At 44.1% G+C, this 16302-nt stretch overlaps 1 protein-coding gene across 21 annotated transcripts in view; it reads right to left on the minus strand.

Moving 5' to 3' along the window:
• BAZ2B (bromodomain adjacent to zinc finger domain 2B) overlaps positions 1-16302 on the minus strand; it is a 111700-nt gene that overhangs the window by 23041 nt on the left and 72357 nt on the right. For 11 of the 21 annotated variants that reach the window (XM_082055550.1, XM_082055546.1, XM_082055547.1 and 8 more), the window contains 12 exons: positions 13925-14135; positions 10423-10515; positions 10234-10295; positions 9188-9253; positions 8386-8451; positions 7672-7716; positions 7395-7427; positions 6143-6208; positions 5134-5274; positions 4123-4377; positions 3191-3405; positions 2298-2372 (listed from right to left, as the gene is read on the minus strand). In XM_082055550.1, the coding sequence (XP_081911676.1) occupies positions 2298-2372; positions 3191-3405; positions 4123-4377; positions 5134-5274; positions 6143-6208; positions 7395-7427; positions 7672-7716; positions 8386-8451; positions 9188-9253; positions 10234-10295; positions 10423-10515; positions 13925-14135 (1328 nt within the window). The remainder of the gene's footprint in view (positions 1-2297; positions 2373-3190; positions 3406-4122; positions 4378-5133; positions 5275-6142; positions 6209-7394; positions 7428-7671; positions 7717-8385; positions 8452-9187; positions 9254-10233; positions 10296-10422; positions 10516-13924; positions 14136-16302) is intronic. The other 10 variants (XM_082055544.1, XM_082055542.1, XM_082055553.1 and 7 more) reach the window with 5 other exon arrangements.

The following is a 16302-nucleotide window of genomic DNA, read 5'->3' on the forward strand; positions in this document are numbered from 1 at the left end:
CGGGGAGAAGAATCGATTGCGTAAGACAGGTGCCTTTACAAAAATGGTCATTAGTGTCAAGATTCACATCTAAATGTGACAGAGGAGGAATCAGATGCAGCCTCTCACGGACAGTCAGCCCAGCAGAAACAGTCCAGGCACCTTACAATTCACTTTCCAACCATAAATGTTATACGTATAAAGGAATTTTGTTCAATATCCTTAAGAGGGCATTACAAAAATAAAGCATCCCTAGGGGCTTTTATACAATGATTCCCTTTTCCAACCTGGGATTTTAATGTTGACTTTTATATCTTACAGGTTTCATATTATTTTTTTGGCCCTCGTTGCCCCTCCCCCCAATACCCAGTTGAGGTGATTCATAAAAAGTGAGAACGTAGGCACAAAAAACCACTTAATGAAGACATGTGGTACAAGTAGTCCCTGTTCTCATCCCACCTGCACGTACGTCGAGGCAGTCTGGACACGGTGCTGTGAAGATCTACCACAGCAAACACTGGTGAACCAGGCTGAGATTAAACAAACTCATCCCTCAGCATCGTTATTGTACCACTATGTGCTTCCCAGGCACAATGGGCTTGCGGTGAGTGCCACATACAGGTCTGTGTGCTCAGGAAGAGTACACGTCCACTGATCACACTGCGGGCAGCCAAGAAACCACATATTCCTATGCAAAACTGGGGCTGGGATGCTTAACAACCAGACTGAGCTTTGAAATGGATGGGGAAGACAACATGTATAAGAATGAAGTCTGGAGCAGAAAGAAACATCAAACAGCAAACTGAAATGGACAGATTTCTGTTCAGAGAAGCCCCAGAACACTTGTAAGAGTTTATGAAAAATGCCAACTGATATAATAAAGAAGAAAACGTAGTTTAAAATTGATCAAAGAAGGCTCTTCTAAGAAGAGAGAAAAACAGAGAGAGATAAAGCAAGTCCAGAGAATTCAAAGAAGTGGAAGAATAAGGTTTCTGAGCACTCGCGCGCTACTTATGCGCAAAAATAGGGACAGCGCTATTGGAACCTGAACTCCACGTGAGGGGCAACAGGAGCAATAGCAGTGACTGCAGAGGGGCCGGAGACTGCAGGGTACTGTGTGCACTATGTGGAAGGGAAGAGAAGAAAGATCGCGAGGAAAAGGAAGGATCCTACATCTACCCGTACTTACAGTTTGATGGAGGGAGAAAAAGACTAAGCAGCCCCAAGGAGACAAGGACAGAAAGGGCCCCATTCCACTAACGGGCACTTGGCTACATCAGAACTCCAGTAACGCTTTTTAAACTATATCCCATAGAAGGGATACAGATGAAGACAGGAAAAGGCATTTGGATTGTCCTAAAAGATAAAATATATTAACCCTGTGCAGACTGGGATCTGCAGTATTAGTAGGTAATTGCTTTTCACTGGTCTAATTTTTTCATCTATCTCCCTCGTCGTCCTTCTTTACTTCTTTCCTTCTTCCTTCTGAGATAAATTAAAGGGAAAAAAGGGAGACACATCATTAGAAACACAAGTACCTTGAGCAAGGGCGAAGAAAGGAGTCACCGTTCCTAGCAAGAGGTAAAGATGACTAAGGAAAAGAAAGAAAGTAGAGTCTGGCTATGTATTTTACCCCCTGTGATTCATGAACTTTATGCCTTCAAGCTTCATGGTAGTTGGAGCCATTACGCTTGCTGTATGGAATTTTGTCTTGTAGAATGGGAGAACAGTTGATATGAAACTGAAAACCCTTTAAAAGTTCCAATTTTACCTTAAATAAAAATATAAAAAATATCTCAAAGTTTGCATTCTACACACGATCCCTAACTATAGGGAACAACGCAACATACAGATGGGAAACACTAAGATAACATCATACAAATTAGCAAAATTCTATTGGTAATTGTTGTATGAAAATCATGTCTTCTTAAACCACCTTTCAGAATGAACACTGGTAATTATGGTAGGTCCGAATAGACTTTGATAATGTCAATGGCAATTTGACAGCTCCTGTAACACTTCAATTAAAAAAAAAATTACTTTCTTGCAAAGCAAACAAAAATAGCCTTGACTGTGTTCCAGTTTTGAGGGACACCAATCCTCCGAACCTCATGCACCTTCAACAGATTGCAGCAGACGGGTGCTGCGCCATTCTAAATCCACAAACGGCTTTGTTAAGCAGGTCAGTTACTGACTTCTTGGTAAACCTGTTACTGTATCAGCTAAATTTGTCCTTAGAACCAATTGTCTATATAGCAACACATCTGAATAAATGCAAAAAAGCAATATATTGTAATAATTAAGGAAACAAAACTTACTTCCGAAGTTTGCCTTCAACCATCCATTTATCTCTCCTTAAGTTTGACATATAGTCAATGTTTTTATCAATTTCACTGTCAAAGACAAAATAATCCATTAACTGTGAACTTACATGATTTTTCTGACAGATATTTACATACAAATACTTTGCCTCAAAGAACTATCTCAGAGAAACGTTTGCAATTCAAAACAACCAGTGCTAAAGCCAAGAAACGCCAGCACGAGCAGCCCTGTCGCAGCACTGTGCCGTCCTGCTGTCCTCTGCTCCCGGGTCAGGCTGCCGGTATTTACAGCATCAGGGGAGCTTTCTTCCCACAAGAACCACGGCGTTCGAAGAACGTCTCACTTCTCTCCAGAGCCCTAACTCAGCGTCGAGCTGCCAGATTATCTGTCACAAGACCCAGCCCTGCGCTGGAAACAGACTCGTCGCTGGTCCGCCCGTGTGTTCTCCCTGGGAGCCACGGGACCTACCAACTACCTTCTACTCTTCGCTGCAGAAACTGCAGAACCAAAGTGCTTCGGTACAGTGACCACGTAAGCCCACTTCTGAAACAGCCCAGCCCCAAGAGTTCAGCAGGTTAGAGTTGTTTCTATGATGTAGATAGAGAATCTCCAGTTCTGAATGATCATTTCTGCAAATCTGACTTAAGAGTTGGTCACCTGCAATAGCATAACGTTTGAAAACAAACCTAGAGACCAAACATGGAAACGTTCTACTCTTCCATCGTATCACAAGTACATAAAGGTAAGAGGCAGTAATGTAACCAATTTCAGCTTTCATTATAGGAATATCAAGAATTCTCCTGTAACAGAACACAGTGTATACAGTATTTCTGAACTACACCATTTTTATACTTGTATTTTTACACACCTGTTTGGGCAGAGTCCTTACCTTACTACGCTCTTGCTGCACGCTAACTCGTTGACAAGAAGAGCAAGCACCGATGCTTTCTGAGCTGGAGTGTGTGCCTGGAAAGCCTTTGTCTTCAAGCTCTCCGTGAGCTCCGTCTGCCCGCACTGAGCCTCCATGAAGATCTGCAGAATCTCGGACACGTTATCGCGATTGATACCGACATTCAGTAAGTGTTCCCCAAGAATAGTTTTAGCCTAAAAAGAATGAAGACATTCTGACCAATCACATTTTAAAATATTCCTCTGCAGGCTATATTATTGACTATAAAATAATGAAGTGGGTTTGGTTTCATTTTTACGTAAGGGCTTTCATCAGGATTTTTCTTTAAAACTATTCAAATGTAAATATTGAAATGTCTTCACCTCTAAGTTTTTAAGAACAGAGATAATATTCACAAAATCGGCTAAATGAAAAATACATGGCCCAGCTAGAACCTGGTGAATATTGTTTTGAACAATCATGCTCTGTGCAGTTCTAGAATAGAAAAGGGATATTTTGGCTTGAAAAAGAATGATATAAGAAAGAGAATTATGAATGAATCAGAGTTTTGATGAAGTGACGTACAGAGCAGACTTTGGAGAAAGAAATGGCAAGATTCCCTGAGTATAACACAGGGTAAGAATGAGAGGAGGAAAAAACAAGAGTTAAATGACGTGTGGCAGTGCCTCAGTGCCGCACACGAGGTTCCAGCGAGAACGCGGGAGGCTACGGAAGCTTCCCAGAAGTATAACCTTTCTGGAAAACTGGAAGGCTGACAGGGCACAGAAAGTCTTGGAATGACATGAGAAGAGTGAGACTGAAGAGCAGAGTTAGGAAAGAGAATGGAAATCCAAATCAGAGAGGTGTCAAAGGCACGTTAAGAAAAACGCATTCAGAAATATGGGGTGTTTACTACGGGGTTTTTTGCTTACCTTGTATCCTGTGACGAGCCCTGGATCACAGACGGCTGCAGAGACGAGCTTTACCAGTAAGTCCTGTACTTCTCCCATGCTGTCCCCTACGTTCAGCAAACCCTCCTGAAGGACGCTCAGGGAAGGGACATCCACGTTCACATCAAAGCCAAGAACTTTGCCAAAGTTCCGCAGGAACTGCACTACCATGAGACAGTCTGAGAACGTGCTGCCACCGAGAACGAGGCCTGGGATGCGAGGCAGCTCGGGCAGGGGCTGGAGAGCAAAGAAAAGCAACGAAAGATTCAGCAGAGTATTTCAAAAGAACGTTCTCGTGATACTAGCTGGGGACACTTGCAGATGTTTCCACGGGACCTACAGCATGGCAATGCTAGAAGGTAAAGGCCATAGGGAAGCTGACCCCCCCATCCCATCCAGTACATTTAAACCTGAAGCACAACTACCTTTTCACATGTTATATGAGGCAGGAGATTAATAAATACCTTTTGGCCAGGAGACGCTCTCAGGCCCTATTCTGAGCCAAAATACTATAGGAGATGGTGTAAAAATATTTGGGAGACATAGGGAGGGGAACTCTCTGGAAGAGAGCGGCTGGAACCGGAGCTGGAGCGAGTCCTGAAGGACAACAGCTAAGAACACGGAAGGCTGGGAGAGTCACCTTCTTGAGCCGCAGTTGCACAATGAGAAAAGCTCTATCTAGCACCTGTGTACTGAAACACGACACACATTCCTGCTGTCAAAGTAACTCAAGAGTTATCGCATTTTTTGAAGCAAACATGCAAGTGCTTTTTGGGAAGCGGGCCACTTCTAAACAAAATGCTTTTAATTAACTAAATATATGCTACTTCAGTGTTCATAGTGTCTTGAATTTGTACATATTTCAAATAGTTATCTAACTATCTAGACCAAAGCTCGAATGCTTTGGGAGTGGCTGCAAGAAAAAAGTCATTTCCACAACAGCAAAACACAGAAACAAGAAGCAAGAGAAGAAGTTTTCGCTATTATGACTACCTTCTGGTCTGCCAAGCACATATCTTCATTAGGCTTCTTTAGCTCCTTTGCCATTTCTAATTCCAGTCTTCGCTGTTCCAGTTTACGTTCTTTATTTAATCTTTTTTCATCGCGTTTCTCTTGTTTTAACCGTTCTTTTTCCTTAAATAGAATTTAAAAGGCAGAAAATAAACCCCACGTATTTTACTTACAATGGAACAATCTAAGAATCTGAAAAGCACTACTTATGCAATCTTAGTAATTACCACAGCAATTAAGGAACCTGTATTCAAGCAAAGGGAAGGGGGAAGCTACAGAAACAGAACAAAAACATTGAATTTGTGAGCAAATCTAAGATTCTGCTTTTTCTGTCCTGTCGGCGCAGACATGGACGCTGAGCACGTTTACACGGTGCGTGCTGTTTCAGCACGAGGGCGGGTGCAGAACGGTGAAAGCGCCGCATCGCAGGGCGGCTCGCGCCAGCACCGCGGTGCCTGCACGGGCACGCTGCTACTCACGGCTCGCTCCCTTACCAGCACAAGTCGTGGATGGAAAGTCACACTAACGCAGCACACAAAAGCAGTAACTTTAACACACAAAATACCCCTGGCTTGTTTCCTTACATGGGATGCTGTTCGCCACTGTAGGGAGAAAATTAGCGTGGCCAAAGCTCACTTAGAGTTCAAGCTGGATTGTACTGTGGAGGCCAACAAAAGGGGTTGTTCAAATATGCTAACAGCAAAAGGAGGATCAGAGGTAGCGCTGGTTTGTCACTTGATGAGGTCAGTCACCTCACACACAGGAACACAGAGAAAAGCAGACGTGCCTCTGTGTTCAACACTGATGCTGGGCCCTGGGACCTCGGGAGCCCCGTGCTGGGAAACCACGGGAGGCAAAGAACTCTGACCGCGCTTGAGACCTGCTGCTCCAGCGGCACCACACAGCCAAGCCCGTGAGAGACGCTGCTCTTGTCCAGGTCACCGCACAACGAAACCGGGACAACCTCAAACCTGCCGAGGCTGGTACTCACTTCTGCTTTCTTCCGTGCTTCCATGGCCTTCATAAGCATCATGTGTTGCCTTCTCCTTTCTCGTTCCTATTGAAGCAGGTAAGATTAGAACAAAACTAATCCACATTTCCAAATCAGTAAAGAAGCTGAGTAACAAATTTAGCATTAATAGACAAGTCACAGTAAATACTAAATATAGGACAAGAATGGCCAAGTCTGTGCATGTTTTAGTTCAGGTTTAGAAAGCAAATACAAGAACAATCAAAAGCAAAAAGGTAAAGGAATGAACATGGAGACAGTGTAAAAAAGAAGCATACAGATTTACTTATGGGCAGTTGTGATGCTCCTTCATAAGCTGGCAGAACAAAAAGCATAATGGTTGGCTGGAACAGGTCAGTTACCTTACATCTGCTATCACAGAACTTGTAATTTACTACTTCAATAGCCAATTCGGCAGAAATTTTCAACTGGTCATTTTCAGACATCGCAAATATTCACATTTTTGTAACCAAGCAACAAATTCATGATTAATTTTCTCAGCTCTAGATCAGTTCTAATCAAGCTAGTGGTGGCGCATATACATACGCAACAACACCTGCGTTTACTGATGCCTGTCCCTCAACAAATTATGTCGCTAACTTTGAATGCATGGAGGAGCCGCATTCTAGAGCATTACATACGGGACTGTTGCCTTAAAAGCTGCAGAGTAAATCTTGGCCCCAGAAAAGGCTACGAGAATTTCATCATCTAATCCAGCGAGGCCAGGGTCACATTCTGTGTTTCACTCTACACTTGTGACATTACATATTTAGGACTGACTTACAGCTAATTTCCTCAGTACCCTGCAAACCTACAAAAGACATCATCCTGATTTCTAAAAGAGGTTAATTCAAATTGTATTTAAAATGTCTGGATTCATTCCCAGTGAATGGGACAAGGCTTGCAAAAATTATCTAAGTGATTACCTATTAATTTTGCATTCATTATTCCCAGACTTTATACAGTAGTCCAGTTTCTATGGGGACATCAGTAACAGAGACTTCTGGTTAAAAAGCTCGTGTATTCATTGACACGTTCAATTTATACACATGTTCAAAACATGCCTTTTTTCCTGAAGAGACAAGACAAGCAGATGTATGCAATGCACTGTGCTGTAAAGCCATGCAGCAGTATGTAATATGACAGCAGCCAGTGCTACATTTTATGCATTGCTATGACAACCATATCACAACCAAATCACAATGCGGTGTTAGATGTACAAAAATAAACATACCCATACCATATCTAGTCTATGCCTCTCCAACTCCTGGTAGAAAGAGTTGGCACAACATTATGAAACAGAAATCACAAAGTCATAAAACCACTTTATAATCCCCCAAAAGACCCCAATACCAAAGCAAAGCAACAAATCATCGGGTGAAAGAAAATCTGTGCAGGAATCAAACCCAGAAATTTTAAAAGGGCGTATCTGAAAGGACCCCCCACCCCATAGCGTAACGGCAGCTGACAACCGGCACCCTGCCTGCTCGGCCAACTGAAGGTTCACCCACCTGGTGCTTCAGCAGAACAGCTTGCTGCCTTCGCATCTCCTTCTCCTTAAACACAACGACAAAAACGTAGTTCAAACATCCATCAGCATTTACTGAGCCATTTACTTACACTTTTGCCACACTAAACAGCACATCTGAATTAAATTCTTACTTCCTTGCCCACCATAAACGGACGACAGAGAAGTACAGATGGTACACATGACAGCCAGTCTACTGAGCTGGGAGGTCCATGTTAAAATACACCAAGAATGCTACAGCAGTGACAGGAGTAAACACATAAACTGCACTTTCCAACATCTGTAAGAGTTCTGCAGCCTAGAAAACACTACACTTGCTGAGAAGCAACAGAGGTTTCTGCTAAATTGTGCTTAAAAGAACATTGTGAATTATGTTCTTGCACGAGGTTTTCACGTTATACAAACCAAGTGTCGTACGAGCAAAACTCAGGTAATGGCACACAAAAAATTACTGTCTATCTCTATATTCATGTGTGTCTATGTGAATGCAGGTATGTTTGTGTTTGCGTATGTCATACATACACACGCTTCTCTGTTTATGCTCCATGTATTTATAAACACATATGTACACATTATTCATATGCCCTCTTTACAATTTCATTATCAATGAATATTCTTCCAAATGTACTGCCTTTATACATGAACATATATTATGCACAATAACACAGTTCTTGTTTTGGAGCTCCTCTAAACTAACCTTTATTCGCTTTTCGGCCTCCAATAATTTGGCATTTGCTGCTTCTTCCTTCTTTTTCTTTTTTGCCTGTGCATGCAAAACAGGTCACACAACAGCACCATCACACCTTGAAAACAATCTGACTAGAAATCAAGTTACATGCCTTTAAAAGTTCAAAACATCATCACATATTGTGTACATTGCGACAGACGTCTTCCCCAAAGCAGTTTTCATAACCAATTCACAATTCATTTCCTTTTTAAAAATTAAGCCAGAATTTCAAGTCCCAGTCAAAATTGCTTCACCTGGCTACTATAATTAAGACAGTAAGTATACAGAGAAACCATAACATATAAATGGCAAAGAGATTACCATTAATTTTTCCAAGAATGGAGCCTTGAAAACCAGCTATCCCCGCTATTATACTAGAAACCAGGGTAGTACACCCGTATATTCTAGCACACAGGAAAGCTCAGTACTTCAAACCACCGCACTTCATAAAGAGCAGAGCATGATGCTGCTCTAACATCCTTCTATTGCAAACTTATTTTCTCACAAAGGAATAGTTATGCTGTTAACTTCAGCAAATATAAAACCATTCGTGTGGAGAGTTGGGAAATCAAGTGAACGTGGCAAGACTGGGGATGCAGTAATACGGATTTTTTAAGAGGATATTGTAAGACCTGTTTTTGAGCTAGGCTCTGGAAGGCCAGCTTGTCAGAGCTGCTAGATTTAGTTACACACCTAGCGGCACGTGTGACTGTGAAAATACAACATCTTTAAAATGGCAACACAAAAATGGTATTCGAGCCATTATTTTTACCTCTAAAATTTGCTGAGCTCGAAGTTCTTTCTCCATTCTGATTTGCTGGATTCGCTTGATTTTTTCCTACATGGGGAAGAAAGAAATTTCTTTTTAAAAATCTTGAGAAAATAATATTACTTTTATATCTTTTAAAATGACCAAGTTTATACACGTGTAGTTTTTGTTATCGCGTCTCACACCCACTGCAGCCGACAGCTCCCATACAGCAGCGGCTGCTCAGAACGTCGCTAACGTGACGGTGCCCGGCGCGTCCCGAAGGCGCCGCCGCTCAGCGCACGGAGCTGCTCCTGGGTAAGTGGCCACAGTATTTCTAACAGCTTTAAGGGAGCAGACGTATTTCATTTCTGAACTGTGCAGTAACTTTTATGCAGAACAGAACAAATATAAAAAACCTACCACACAAATATACTTTTGGTTGCCAATTATTCCTTTTTACAAAGTTTCAGATTCCAGACACACATAACTTTTCACTAATTTGTTAAAATAAAAAAAAAAATCAAAAGTCTCCTTCTGTAATAGCTTCATATGGTAAAGTTTCTATGGATTCCCTTTTATCGGACATATTTGCTCTGCCAGTATTTAACAATACTTGTATGCTTAAAAACACGTACAGATTCACTGGCGTACTGATCCGGCCCTTGGCACGCACCTAACGCCACGGAGAGCAGAAGCGCTAAAGTTAATGATGCTAGTCCAGTATTTACATGAACAGATATAACATTGCTTGCACTGGGCCAGGCACAGGCAGACCACACCACCGCACTTTTGCAGTAGTCTTCTAAATTTCTTCCTGCTATTGACAAGCAATTACATACGTTGGGTGGTTTAAATCAAGACAGACAAAACTGCGACGTCCCGACAACATGAACAACAGCTGTAGAGTTTAGCATGCTAAATAATACACACTGTCTGCTCTTTAAACCTAGATTTAAAACATTCACTTTGTAATCCACATACTTAATAATTTACTAAATAATTAAAATACCCTAATACAATAATTTGAAACAAAGTTAAACAGCTTACTTAGCAACCACAAAGTTTACCTGCTGCTTCATTATCTTTATCTGCTCCTTTTGCTTTCGCTTTTCTTCAGCTGCCATAATAGCTAACAAACCAAAGCAAACAATAAATTAATATCAGCAGAACACGACAAGAGACAGTGACATCAATTTTCAGTGATTCCTTCCCAAACAACCTGCTCGTACGCACAAACTCGCACAGGTCACGCTTACCTTGCTGTTTTTTCGCCTCTTTGGCAGCTCGAGCTTGTTCCTGCTTCTGGAGTTTCCTCAGTAGCTTTATTTGTGCTGCTTGCCTCGCTATTTCTGTTACAAAATGGAAGTACTAAGTTCATAAAACCAGTGCTGTCCAACAATAAAGATACAGCTCATATTTCAGACAATTGCATGAGGTAAAGACAGAGGAAACAGTGGATTTGGTTTTCACACATTTATCTTGACATTTCACTATCAGCATGTATCAGTAACTACATAAATAGCACAAATGAACACGGATACTTTTTTTTCTGTAAAATGAACTTTTTTGGAGTTATCTACTAAGTTATCTATTAAGTGATAGCATCAGGCTAATAATGCTGCTTCATTTCAAAACTGATTTACTCTTTCTTTTTAAAGCAGAAAATATTTGTCTCAGAGTACCAAATCAACATTTTATTCAGAATATAATTATATAATTATTTAACCCTTTTTTAACAGTGCAGTAGAGCGAACCCATCCGGTCACACGTCTCTCTACAGCGGAACCCACAGCAGCCACTCTCCCTCATCAGCGACCTCCCGAAGCATCTACCCCATTGAGAGCACCTATGGAGTTTGGGTACTGCTCGGATGAGTGGGGAACCGCCACGCTGCGGTCACACACCGCAGGAACGAGGAACGAGGATGAGGGGAACCGCCACGCTGCGGTCACACACCGCAGGAACGAGGATGAGGGGAACCGCCACGCTGCGGTCACACACCGCAGGAACGAGGATGAGGGGAACCGCCACGCTGCGGTCACACACCGCAGGAACGAGGAACGAGGATGAGGGGAACCGCCACGCTGCGGTCACACACCGCAGGAACGAGGATGAGGGGAACCGCCACGCTGCGGTCACACACCGCAGGAACGAGGATGAGGGGAACCGCCACGCTGCGGTCACACACCGCAGGAACGAGGATGAGGGGAACCGCCACGCCGCGGTCACACACCGCAGGAACGAGGATGAGGGGAACCGCCACGCCGCGGTCACACACCGCAGGAACGAGGATGAGGGGAACCGCCACGCTGCGGTCACACACCGCAGGAACGAGGAATGAGGATGAGGGGAACCGCCACGCTGCGGTCACACACCGCAGGAACGAGGAACGAGGATGAGGGGAACCGCCACGCTGCGGTCACACACTGCAGGAACGAGGAACGAGGATGAGGGGAACCGCCACGCTGCGGTCACACACCGCAGGAACGAGGATGAGGGGAACCGCCACGCTGCGGTCACACACCGCAGGAGGAGGCTCCGGAGGCCGGATTCAGCCCCTGTCCAAGGAGGTTCAGGACCTCTCTGACAGCGCTCTCAGAACACCAACAGCTCCTCGTGCAACGACCACGGCACAGGCAGACGTGGAAAACCCATGGACAGACAAGATGATGCTGTGGACAGCAAGCGTAGTGTAAACAGGTACCGACAACAGGAAAACCTTCAGGGCCAAGGGTAAGCCATACAGAGGAAGTTACACCTTAATCAAAACAGAACCGGTAGCTGGAAATCACCATTTATGTTATAGAGGAGAACTTAAAACCGTGAAACTATGGAAAGGCCAAGAGGTGCAGAGGACTGCTCAGTGCAAACCCGCGCAATCCGCGAGGAGATTTAGTAAATGTTCAGCATGCATTTGAAAGAGACAGATGGGAAACAAACACCTACACTGCAACAAGCAGGGACAACAGATCCGATGACCTGTATTTCCGGTCACTAGTCCGTGCTGTACCGAGCACAATTTAAGGGCTTCTGCATCAAGCCAAGAAACCTAAACAAAAACTAGGGAAACCAGAATTCTCGGTATGAAACGATAATGAGGATGTAATGGACATCACATCGGCACAGCAGAAGGATGGTTAAGAATCCGTGGTGTTGGCAGACACCACATCGCAGGAACGCCGGAGCGGGCTGCGCAGGCCGCAGAGCAGCTTTGCAGCGGAGCTGCGGGACCCAGGCGCTCGGTGTAACACCATGGGTTAGCAGACGGCTGCACCGCCCATTCGGCGGATTCCCCATGGGTTAGCAGACGGCTGCACCGCCCATGGTGGATTCCCCATGGGTTAGCAGACGGCTGCACCGCCCATGGCGGATTCCCCATGGGTTAGCAGACGGCTGCACCGCCCATTCGGCGGATTCCCCAAAGAAGCTCTACAAGAGCCGTACTCAAGCATGTTTACTTCAGCTGAGCAACCCAGAAGCAGTTCAGAACAATGTACACCTGTCCAGGTGAACACTGAGCCACACCCAGAACAGGTAAAAGGTAGTCCGGATGGGGCTCTTCAGAAACGGAGGCCACCATAGGAAAATGGTGAGCACGTGAAAACTAAAAGCTTGTTCAAATAACAACAGCAAAGCCTATGACACACCAAAATTAAAAGTTAAAAAGGCCAGAAAAATAATTTGAAGAGCACCTCACAATGGATGTCTGAGCACACAGTAAAAGTTCTTTACATGCATCACGACAGGAGGCCAGAAATGCCATCAGTGGGACCTAACAATGAACAGGACAGAAAACAGAGTAATACAGGGAAAGGGAAGATACAAAGTGAAGCGAAACAGCCTAGTGACCAGGGCTTGTCCTTTTTCACTGAAGAGAGGAGACTTCTGGAAGTCAGTTACTGAAGCTCGGCAATAAATACACAGCCTCTCAGCGAACGCTACAATGCTTCAGCCCGTGACACGTACAGTGCACTGCTTCTCAGACTGAATAAAAGGTGTTGGCAACCTTAGCACACAGGCAGAACGCCTGTGCGGCACTACAGGACACACAACCGCCGCCTGTCTGCCCGCGGGTCCAAAGCGTCACCGCGGCACGCCTCGAGCTGTCCACACAACAGTCCTCTTTGCAGGCAACAAGAGGAAACAACGCTAAGAACTGCACCGAGACGGGTATTAAAGGCACAGGGACAGTTAACAAGGACGTTACGCAAAGTGTAAAGCAGCCACCCAAACACACAGTCGGGACAGGAAAGAAAAGTTAAGGCGTAAGTTCAAAGAAACATCCTGACTCCCAGTCCGTAAGAATTTTTCATACTGGATTAGATGCATTCAGAAAACACGATACATTTAGGGACTAAACAACTGAAATTCAAGAGTCACGTACCTGATGTTTATTTAAGATAAGGCCCTCATGCTTTTGACATATTGTAGTATCTGATATCATGAAAAGTTCTACTGTCAGGACTGGTACCACTTATTATAGGATCCTATTCAACCTTTTGGGCATTTAAATCTCGTCACTACCAGGGGTTTCACAAAAAAAGCATTTTCCCTGGAACAGCCAAGAGCTCCTCAGAAACACTAACTCCGGTGGTTCTCAATTTCAATTTCTAGCTCCACTGTTGTTTGAAATAAAGATCTGTTAATTTTTGCCAAATAAAACGTTGCATACAACATCCTAGTGAAACGTATCGGTCCTCTTCGAAAACACACGGGCTCCGCCTGCCCGGTCAGAGAGAACAGCAACACAGCTCTTACCTTGCGCCTGGAGCTTCCGCAACAGCTTCGCGTCGGCGCCGTCCAGGAACTCGGAGCCCCCGACGTTGGGGGGCCGGCCCTTGCGCCGCCGCGCGCGCGTCTCGTCGCGGGCCGGTGGCCGGTCGGGGTTGGGCGGCCGCCCCCGCCGCCCCTCCATGGCCCGCAGCCGCGGGGCCACCTCGTCCTGGCGCAGCAGGCACCACTGCAGGCCCTGGGGACAGGCAGACACCGCGTCAGCGGGGCAGACACACCACACACCTGAGACTGCAAGAGACTTCTCTTTCTTCTCAGTAAGCTACACATATAAAACACGCGAGAGCTGGTGTGCACACTTGGGTAGTACAATGTTTTGATGATGCACAGAAGACACATATTGAGAGCTTTTGGAAACTGCACTACTGTGCAAGGCTGTGAAGACTATTCAGTGACATACACGAGTACTACCCAGCAGGTATACCACTACCATGTTGTTTCTATCATTTCTGACCAAATTGCTTATTGCTCAATCCTTTTAAAAAGGTGAAATAGATTCTTCCTTATTACATAAACTAAAAAATAACTCCTCTGCTTTCACAGAGCCCGCTGCTCGACACGAACGACAACACGTGTCAAGCTGCCAGCTGTGCCCACAGACATTCGGACAGCACGACAAGCACAGGCAAGGCCTGTTCTCAAATATTGCTTTCGGGAGCGTTGTACATCTCAACAACCGAGTTGAAAAAACACAAGACTCACTTTAGTCTTGAAGTTTTATTTAGTACAATTTAGTTCTCTCCTCATTCACTGCAAGAAAATTCATTTCTGCACCAACCTGAAGCAATAAGAAGTTTGTAACTTTTAAGAATCCCTCTATCCCAACTAGGAGTTACATTAACTACATTCTATAACCACACAAAGTATGCAGCAACACATTCAACTGTTTCTTTCACTATTACTGCTGGGTTTTTTGAAATCTCAACAAATACTGAAGCACTTTGTTAATACAAATACCCAAGTTAGCCCTCACATAGATACAGCTTTACTTTAACTGATAAAAGGTCGAGTTTATCATGCCTGCTGAGCAGAACAGGAGTACAGTATCTGATCCTGTTTGACCGAACACAAGGTTTTCAGAACTGTAACATCCCTCATCATTTTCCCAAGTGTTTGAAGAACGCAGGGAACAAATGGAGGCTGCGCGTCCCGTGGCATTACTGCATGATCTGCCTCAGAAGATTTCAAAACATTTTGAAAATGTCTGCCAAAGCAAGAATGGAAGTTGACAACTTATAAAACCCATTAATTAAATAACTATATGCATACACAAATACTGAAAACAAATTTGCTGTACCCATAAATTTTCATGAGCTTATTCTGTCAATTTATCTTTTAATCCTTTCTGCTCATTCTTTATAATTACAAATGTTCGATAAAGGATTGGACAATGAAATGCCATTTCGGTAATGAAACTTGCAGAGTCCAAGAAAGCCAGCAGCATCTGCAGAGACACGTTTTTGAAGTCTGAATCACCCCCCCAGGAGCTCATCTCACACTTACTGACGGGCACGCCAAAGCCTTTGTTATTAGTGATGTTCCTGAGTACAAGCTGCTCCCAATCGCAACCATCACACTATGTGCACAAGGACCTTTCAATCCAGAACAGTTGCTGCTACCACGCGAACAGAAGTTAACCCATATTCTACCTTTAAGAGCGCTCCTCAGGCATACGCTTTCGATTCACTGCCTAGGACCTGACTGATGACTTATCCCAGGTCCAGTCCGATGAGTAATGTAAGCCAGGTTTAATACAGCGATGTAAGCCAGGTTTAATACTATACTCCTCACCTGCACCAGCCTCCAACCTGCGAGCACCAGAGGCGAGGAGAAACAAGAATGCAAGATAGAATTCAAAGAAAAGGAGGAGAAGCAGCCATAGTTCTAGAAGTACCTCAGATCCTGCAAAGGAAACTGTTCTCGCTCTGTTTGTATTTTCTGTGGTTACTGATAAGAATGATAACAAACAGGCAGAAAAGATCGAGGCCTACAAGACCATGAGTGCCACAGAGACCACGGATGTGTATTACATTTTCCTAATGACTCCCAAAAGAGAAAGAAGAGGCCACCAAATGCAGCTAGAAGGTTCAAGGAACGGGAGAAGAGCGTTTTACCTCCTGCCAAAGGACATCATGGCTGCAAGAACGTTCCACGAGTTTACGAGAGGACGAGACAAACCAGTCCAGAACGGATCCATTAAGGGTTAAGCAGGAGTTAATGGACCATCTATATTTTGTGCTCAGATATCTTTTAAAATCTGACCCAAAATACATTTCTGTTAAAAGAAAGTACAAACTGATATTCTGTGGATTTTCAATATTCCAAAGAAAAAATATGGGGGTTGT

This window comes from Streptopelia decaocto, assembly GCF_964273445.1.
Source record: "Streptopelia decaocto genome assembly, chromosome: 6".
Taxonomy (NCBI): Eukaryota; Metazoa; Chordata; class Aves; order Columbiformes; family Columbidae; genus Streptopelia; species Streptopelia decaocto.